At 34.9% G+C, this 8,640-nt stretch overlaps 2 protein-coding genes across 4 annotated transcripts; one reads left to right on the forward strand and one right to left on the reverse strand.

Annotated features, from left to right (window-relative positions):
• Nucleotides 558–3,090, forward strand: LOC107634805 (3-ketoacyl-CoA synthase 4; the record flags this gene model as incomplete). The annotated part of the gene is given in 1 exon segment (XM_016338219.2): nucleotides 558–3,090. A coding segment is annotated over 1 exon segment (1,458 nt), but the record flags the coding sequence as incomplete, so codon positions are not given.
• Nucleotides 3,768–8,413, reverse strand: LOC107631964 (sugar transporter ERD6-like 6). 3 transcript variants are annotated; one of them, XM_016335569.2, is made up of 18 exons: nucleotides 8,066–8,413; nucleotides 7,867–7,929; nucleotides 7,535–7,624; nucleotides 7,298–7,357; nucleotides 7,151–7,216; nucleotides 6,999–7,064; nucleotides 6,838–6,913; nucleotides 6,605–6,669; nucleotides 6,428–6,520; nucleotides 6,235–6,315; nucleotides 6,041–6,125; nucleotides 5,622–5,668; nucleotides 5,475–5,537; nucleotides 5,326–5,385; nucleotides 5,166–5,231; nucleotides 5,010–5,069; nucleotides 4,607–4,721; nucleotides 3,779–4,117 (listed from the first exon to the last, which is right to left on the reverse strand). In XM_016335569.2, exons 1-18 carry the CDS (start codon nucleotides 8,255–8,257, stop codon nucleotides 4,005–4,007), a joined length of 1,461 nt encoding a protein of 486 aa, XP_016191055.1. In that variant the 5' UTR covers nucleotides 8,258–8,413; the 3' UTR covers nucleotides 3,779–4,004. The 3 variants fall into 3 exon arrangements, with proteins under 3 accessions (XP_020975690.1, XP_016191055.1, XP_020975691.1); XM_021120031.1 differs by lacking the exon at nucleotides 5,010–5,069 and having other exon boundaries at nucleotides 3,768–4,117; XM_021120032.1 differs by lacking the exons at nucleotides 3,779–4,117; nucleotides 4,607–4,721 and adding an exon at nucleotides 4,728–4,913.

Raw genomic sequence — 8,640 nt, forward strand, 5'->3', positions numbered from 1 at the left:
CTGAAAGTAATTTTACATTTTCAATCAATTAAATATTCAAGTATTTGAATGACCATTTTAAGTAATAAATGAGATAGTTAAGTAGCATATGATTGGACGATAGGTGTATTTACATTACACTTTTTATCTAAGAGTTCAATTGTGTGTAATGATGATGAAAAATTATTTGACACTCGGTTACTTAAATTTAGTAATTTACGTTCCGATTATTCGAACGATCGTTAAATAGTAAGTGAAATAATTGTTTATAATAGTTGATGTCGAGGTATATAATTAGGTAGAGTGTACACTTTTTTATTCTTTAGTTAAAAAATCCTTTGTCTTAAGGTTTAATTAGGATACAATAGTATAGAAAATATTTTAGACTCTATTACTTGATCTTTCTTGAACTCTGCCTATGTTACCCAGATGTACGTCTGGTTTTTTTATATATAACAAAAGAATATCTTTAAAATTTAATGATAAATTTTATCACACTATACCATTATCTTAGACAAAGCATGTTATATGAAACGAAGTATGAGGTGGTAAAGAGTGAGTATGAATATAATCTTAGTGTGACAGAGATAAAAATATTTAGATAAATAAATAGCTAAATAAATGTAGATAGAATAACAAAATGAGAACATAATAAAATTAGAATAACGTCTTGTTTGGCCGAACGGATCGGGTTGGTAAGATGAGCGAGATGGGAGAAATCTGGATTTGGCTATTGGTGAAAGAGTGGATTTCCCGAGTCTGTGCCAAAGGGTGAAGAGCTGGAGTCTCACGATCTCCCAAGCTGTTGTGGTGTAAGGGGGGAGTCACTTGCAAAAAGGATTCCGACGCCCAAGTCAAAATTCGTACAGATGACAGTAGAGATGAGTGGATAGTGACGTACCATGGGGGAGGGATAGGACCCTCCCCTTATATACTCTGCTCCTAGAGCGGATCCCACGGGGTCAGATCTACCTTCCAGGAAGTTTCCCTCTCCAGCTGTCATGTGCCTTGCTGAAGGAGAGGGAATATTCGGGTGTTCCCCTTGGTTCGGGTCTCACGTTCTCGCCGGGTTGGCCGCCCGGACCGGAGCGACGCGCTAGCTGGCCCGAACCGAAACACATCTATTATTAAAAAGATGACAAAATCTCGTTTTAGGTAGTTTAGACTCATGAAGAGAAGATTAGCATAGCAGAATATTCAATTAGAAAGGTGAATCAGATAGAAAATAAACATATGAAAAAAAGTAAAAAATCCTAAGAAGACTATAATCTCATTGTAAATATGATATATAATAAGACGTAATGACATCATTAGATCCATATAATTGATTTTATCTAGCAGAATAAGTCTTTTGTTTTGTTGTTGCCGGTTGTTATACTAAATCTTTCCTGGGAAAAAGGGTTTAAGAAAATTGAAATTAGCAAAAAGATAATAATAAAAACATTCCTTACCACCAACCTCGATTATTAAGTGCATGGAACCACTATTTAAGTTTCTTGTTTCAGAGTATTATTTCATGTGTTGGTTACAAAGAATTTGGAATCATTACTAATACAAAACAACTGAGTCTTAAACATTGTTCTTTCTTTTCTTTACCTCTTTGCACATCACACTCAATAATTCCCTTCCTATTATTTGTTTTGCATTCCAAAGATGAGTATCACCAATGACCAAGGTGTCAACCTCAAGCATGTCAAACTAGGCTACAACTACTTGATCAACAACCTTTTCACCTTGTGCTTTGTCCCCTTGATCATTGTAACTTCAGTCCATTTATCCCAAACTGATCTCAATGATCTCCACCATGTTTGGCTCCACCTCAAATTCAATCTCATCACCATCCTAATTTGCTTTGCTTTCATTGTCTTTGGACTTACCCGCTACATTCTCACTCAATCTCACCCTGTCTACCTCGTTGATTTCGCTTGTTTTCGCCCTGCTGACCACCTCAAGGTCCCACTCCATTACTTCATGGAGCATTCTCGGCTCACGGGGGATTTTGACGAGTCCTCCCTCGAGTTCCAGCGCAAGATTCTCATGCGCTCAGGACTCGGGGATGAGACTTATGCCCCCGAGGCCATGCATTTAATACCTCCTCGACCTTCTCTGGCTGCAGCTAGAGCTGAGGCCGAGGAGGTAATGTTTGGTGCTTTGGACAATCTTTTCCAAAACACCAAACTTAAGCCTAAGGATATTGGCATTCTTGTGGTGAATTGTAGTGTGTTTAGCCCCACACCTTCACTCTCTGCCATGATTGTTAACAAATATAAGTTAAGGGGTAACATTAAGAGCTTTAATTTGGGGGGAATGGGGTGCAGTGCTGGGATTACAGCTGTTGATCTTGCCAAAGACTTGTTGCAAGTTCATAGGAATACATATGCTGTTGTTCTTAGCACTGAAATCATTACTCAGAATTGGTATTCAGGGAACAAGAAATCCATGCTCATACCCAATTGCTTGTTTCGTGTCGGCTGCGCGGCCTTGCTGCTGTCAAATAAGTCTGTTGACAGAAGAAGAGCAAAGTACAGGCTTGTTCATGCCGTGAGGACTCATCTAGGGGCCGACGACAAGGCCTTCCGGTGTCTCTATCAAGAACAGGACGAAGCCGGGAAGACCAGCATTTCCTTGTCTAAGAATTTAATGGATATTGCAGGCAATGCTCTTAAGACAAACATCACCAGTCTTGGTCCTTTGGTGCTCCCAATTAATGAGCAGCTTCTGTTTTTTGCCACATTGGTGATGAGGAAGTTGTTTAAGGCTGATGTGAAGGCTTATATACCGGATTTCAAGCTTGCTTTTGATCATTTTTGCATACATGCTGGTGGCAGGGCAGTGATTGATGAGTTGGAGAAGAATCTCCAGCTTCTTCCTTGCCAAGTTGAGGCTTCTAGGATGACACTTCACCGGTTTGGAAACACTTCGTCTAGCACGATTTGGTATGAGCTGGCATATATAGAAGCCAAAGGGAGGATGAGAAGGGGAAACAAGGTATGGCAAATTGCATTTGGAAGTGGGTTTAAATGTAACAGTGCAGTTTGGGAAGCACTTCAGAATGTGAAGCCTTCTCCTAATGGACCATGGGAAGATTGCATTCATAAGTATCCTGTGGAAATACCCTTATAAGCTTTGTTGATGATTCTGGTCTGGCTTTCCCTTTAGTTTGATTGGTGCTGCTGGAATGTTAGGATCTAAGTTTAATTTTAATGCGTCGTCTTCAGGTGCAGTTAACTTTATGTGAAGTTGATAGCTGAAAGTCGTCAAATGATTTGACTAAATTATCATCTAACGGCTCTCAGTTATTAACTTCACGTGAAGTTAAATATACCTGAATTTTCAGTGTAAAAGTGTAATACTATGTTCAGTTGTTTAAATTCATCTGTATGTTGTTAATGGTCTCTAGAAATCTTTGTCCAATCTTTTTAGTATCTTATTTAAATCATAACTGCAATAATAAACAGCACTTGATAGGACTTAAATTTTGGTCTGGATTTATGCATATTGAACATATCTAATTGGATTATAGTCCAATCAAAATCAACTTGTTTGACTTCTAATCTTAAGTAATAATTAATTATGTATTTAAATATTTTTTAATTAACAAAAAACACGAATTAATTATTAAGAAAATATTAGTGTTAAAATAATGTTTGAATTTTTTTTATTTACTTTTTTATATTTTTTGCATAAGTTGCAATGAGGTTTAAACTTTCGATCCCATGGAAACTATCTGAAATCCATACACAATAGTGCAATACTAATTTGGCTACCATTTTCCATTGAAATCAAAATAACAGAAAAATGAATTAAACTAATGACTAATGAGTATTAACTGTCATTTTCCATAGAGGAGCATCAACAAATGTTGAATAGTATGAACATAGCCAATTCACAGTTTCACACAAAATTTCAATGAACTTGCCATTACAGGATTACAATGAGGAATTCATCCTTAAATCAAATAATGATACAACAATAACAATAATAATAATAATAATACAAAAAATGCTGCCACAGAAGAAGAACTTTCATCTAAAAGACCTTTGGATTTCTTCAAGAGTTTTTCCCTTTGTCTCAGGGACCCAAATGGAAACAAATACAACTGTGAAAGCACACACTACTGCATATATGGTGAAGGTTCCTGAGAAGAATAGAGGCAGCAAGTGGTTAATAATCAAGTTTAAAAATTTTGTGATCAAGTCCTTATATTAATACAAAATCATTTAAAAATGCACAATGGCTTATCATCTAGTATAGGGGTTTAATCACATTTTTTTTAATCTAAATTAGAGGGCCTTGGCTTGATTAAAATATATCTTGAGTTTCAAAAATATTATCTGCACACAAAAAATCAGCCACAAAATTGGTTATTATGAATTTGTATATAAATACATGTGTTGTTTCACACACTTTCAGTGTATATTTTGCATTCCAACATGTACTCTATACGAATGACTGATTTGGTGATTAATTTTTAGTATACATACAGCATGGTCGTTCTAGTTTTTATACAATATAAAGAAGTTGGTTACAAACTTTGAAACTTTGGAAGCTTAGTCAAAACTAAGTGAAACTAGAGGAATCTTCAAAGTAATTTAATCAAAAATAAAAATAGGAAATGCATACAAACCTCCAGAACTCCAATCTAAGAGCATATTTGCTGTCAATGTGATCAACCAGGAAAAGAACCAGTTGGCTAGTGTCGCGAAACTTCCGGCAAAGCCTTTGATGTTAATTGGAAGAATCTATGATGTAACATTCAAAGACATCAATCACATCACATGTAACTTCAAATGCAAGCAACAATAGGGACTATAGTTTGTTTATGTTTCTTGCAAATGCAAAATTAATCATTGTTCATCTCAAGTGTGTTATGTTTGCGCTCAAGAATTACGTATCCATAAATTCAATTTTTTCCTCTCCCAAAAACACATTATCTGCAAAGAATGTAACCAGCTTAGCTACTAAGGTTCCTATTTTGGAGGAAATGCAAGTTACAATTTGGAGGCTTAAAATTTCACAAATTATGGTACCTCGGACATTATAAGCCATGGCATAGCTCCCATTCCTAAAGAGAATGCAACAACCATTGCCTGAAAGAATTGGTGAAAGTTCAAAGTGAAAACACTTAGGAAAACAAGCAACTAATAACTCTATTTTGTATAATGGATTTGCATATATTTGCATACCACAACTCCGGCCACCGATAGGTAGCTCAATATCTCATATAAAGAAGAGCTCTCTGATATATAATCCTGGAGTAAAATTTAAGGCAAAATTATCAATTAAAAAAAGGATGAATGTACATGTAATGCGTAAATAGCGACAAAATGATGATAGTATTATTACTTTCACATAGAATGTGATTGCAACAACAAATAGACTAACGGCCATTCCAGCTGAAGATATCTGCAAATGAGAGATTTGTCCATTCTCAATCTGATCATCCAAGGATACAGTCATATGCAACTTAACATAAAAGAGAAGTTTGGACTCACAATAAGAAGAAGCCGGCGACCGGATTTATCGGCCAACCATAAGGTTAGACTGGTGGCAAGAACCTGTATGACATTTATATATTTGTCAGTTTATGATTTAAGGATGATTCTTAGGAAAAATGGGAAATATCTTCTTTTCAGTTGAACCTGAACAGCACCAACTCCAAATGTAGCTACATCACTTGAACTAATCCCTATGACATATATATAGAAATTATAAGTGTAAAGAAGGCTTTTATATATAACAGACTGGAAATTTGAAACACAAGGCTATCTGAAAGAAAGTACTCCCTCTATCTCATTGTACCGGTCAAATTAAATAGAAGTTGCAGAATAATGTTTCATTTTCCAATATCAAGATGGAGTTTTAGTTTTTCCCCCCAAATGCTTAGTTTGATTGTTATGATTAAAAATCATTAATTACATTGTTTACTTGTTTAGAGGTAATTTCGTGTACTTATGCAATTTTATACATTAGCAAGATCCATTTATTAATTATTTCCATTTATTAATTATTTGAAAAGGAGAAGTACTTTAGAAAACAATTAGAAATTAGTGTAAGATACCGGCGCCTTCAAAGATGGTGCTGGCATAAAAAATAACTCCATTAATTCCAGAAAGCTGTTGCAGAACTAGTAGTCCAATTCCAATCTACAAGTGATAAGTCAGTAAAAACAAGCTTGTTAGAGTCACTGATACGTATTCGAACTCCATAAAACTGATAGATTGGAATTAGTGCTTGTAGAAAGATAAGAAGTACCATTAAGGGAAGCCAGTATCTTCTTTGTTTGAGTTCCGCAAATCGAATTGCAGTTCTTCTGCTTGATGATGCAACAGCAGCCTGAATAAAAATTATTCCAATGTTTAAGGTCCATTTTATGAATCAATAAATGAATGCTTAAAAAAATGTTCATTCAGCACAACAAAATTAACAAATAGTTATTACTTATTACCCTTATTTCAGTTGCCTCTTCAGCAATATCGGTATCAAAACCTCGAAGAACTTGTAAGGAGGTCTCGAATTCATCTGTCATGCCCATTTTTGCCTGTATTAAGCAAACAAAATTTTCTTTAAACTATCGCCACACATTCAATGACATTTAAGAACACCGATTCATGAAATCAATTACCAGCCATCTAGGAGACTCGGGAATGAAAAATAGACCCGGCATCAATATTGCACATGGCAAAATTCCTGCAAGAGTAAGTGCATAAGACTGCATAATTTAAATTCTGTTACTTAATATACAACTCTATGCAGTGATTCCAGAATCAAACTCAGAGACAAATTTAGTGTTTCGAAATTTTACAGTTACAAGAAACATTTCAATTTTACAAATTACTAATCATTTTTGTGATTTACCTAAAATTGCAAGAATTCTCCAAGGAACAAAAATTCCCAGCAGATAAGCCAGCATAATTCCAATGGTGACAGAAAGCTATGCACAGAGAAAACAATAAATTTCAATACATAGCATTGAAATTTCAATGTGATGATAATAATTCTTAGGTATCAACACCAACCTGGTTAACTGAACCCAGACCTCCCCTCAAGTTCTGTGGCGCTATCTCGGCTATATATACCGGCACCTATGAATTTCAAACAAAATTAATAACTTTGTGCAGCACATAACATAATCCTACATTTGCAGTAAAGCATTTTCAATTGAAACTACCGTATAAGAGATTACTCCGACGCCAAACCCTTCCAACAATCTTCCCATATAGAGAAAAGAAGTATCCTGAAATATGAATAACATGTTTAGAAGACAGTGCTATTACGGCATTTCGGTAATAACAAAATACAATTATCCATTACTTACCTTTGCAAATGAGATTATCAACCAACCAATGACATTTGGAATCGATGCAATCATCAAAGACTGCAAATTAACCATCGAAGAACAGAATTAGCCATCAAATTAGAGGGACAAAAAAAGGAAACCATCAAAGAACACAAAGCACTTGACACTTTCCTGGTTTGGATGTTAGGAGGATAATTAGGACCATAATTTAGGAGGATATATCATTATGGATACTCGAAACAGAAGATAAATTACCCCTTTGCGCCCTATATACTCAGCAATCTGACCACTGGATATTGCTCCAACCATGGCACCAACATTGGACAAAGAACCAAACAGAGAAAACTGACCAAACAAAAAAGCCACAATAAATTCATGAAGCCATTGAACATACACAATTAGACCATTATAGATTACTTTATTACTTTTGCTGTGTGTTATAAACACTTAGTAATCCTTCAGAAACATCATAACATGGACTTCAAAATCAACAATAAAGTGATCAACATCCACTATCTAGGGTTCAAAATTACTTCTAATAACAATTCTCAACAACAAAATGCTACATAAAATTCAAAATTTCATACCTCAGAGACTGAAAGTCCTAGATCACTGATTATAGCAGATTGAGTAGGAGATGTATACCCACCCTGCAAAATAAATAAATCAACTCAGAGTAAGGCTTTGTTTGGCAATGTTTTAAAACAGGCATTACAAATTTATGCATATTTCTGTTTTTCCAAACAAGTTACCGAACCGAATCTAACGGTCAAAGCATGTTCTTACTGTGAAACCGAACTGAATTGGACCCAAAGCAACAATGGCAACACAAGCAAATACAGAAATTGAAGCATCTCTTATGGCCTGTGAGGAACCTAACAAGCTCGATTGCTTGTGGTTCATACGGTACCAACTTCCAGTGTGCAAAAATGGCTTCCTCAGATCCCTTCCATCTTCAGTGTCCTCTCTTGAACTCATTGTTCTAAATTCTTGTTATGATTCTATGATGATAACAATAATTCTCCTTCAAGTCAAACTCTTTTGCAGCATACAAAGTATGGAATATGAATGCGTGGATCATGTGCCAATAAAATTTCTCTCAGAAGAATAACAGCTGGGAAAAGTATATAAAAAGATTATAATATACATCATTTGTCATAGTATATAGGCGTTAACGTGGAGACACGTCACTATTTCATCAATATCTTATAGTGACTCATGTTGATCATGTGTTTTTTTTTTAAAGTAGAGTAATAAATAAAATTCTTATAATTTGTAGTTGGAACATATTAGTTTCTAAAAATAAAATTATTAATAAAGTCTTTTAGAATAATAAATATGAATAAATTAGTTTAAATAAA

Source organism: Arachis ipaensis, chromosome B03, assembly GCF_000816755.2.
Source record: "Arachis ipaensis cultivar K30076 chromosome B03, Araip1.1, whole genome shotgun sequence".
Lineage (NCBI taxonomy): Eukaryota > Viridiplantae > Streptophyta > Magnoliopsida > Fabales > Fabaceae > Arachis > Arachis ipaensis.

Excerpts from the sequence above, each read along its gene's own strand:
- LOC107631964 (XM_016335569.2), bottom strand. The coding sequence starts at position 8,257 with ATGAGTTCAAGAGAGGACACTGAAGATGGAAGGGATCTGAGGAAGCCA. Across the intron at positions 6,914-6,998 it reads GTCTGGGTTCAGTTAACCAG|CTTTCTGTCACCATTGGAAT; the intron begins GTTGGTGTTGAT and ends CTCTGTGCATAG. Across the intron at positions 6,521-6,604 it reads CCGAGTCTCCTAGATGGCTG|GCAAAAATGGGCATGACAGA; the intron begins GTAATTGATTTC and ends TGCTTAATACAG.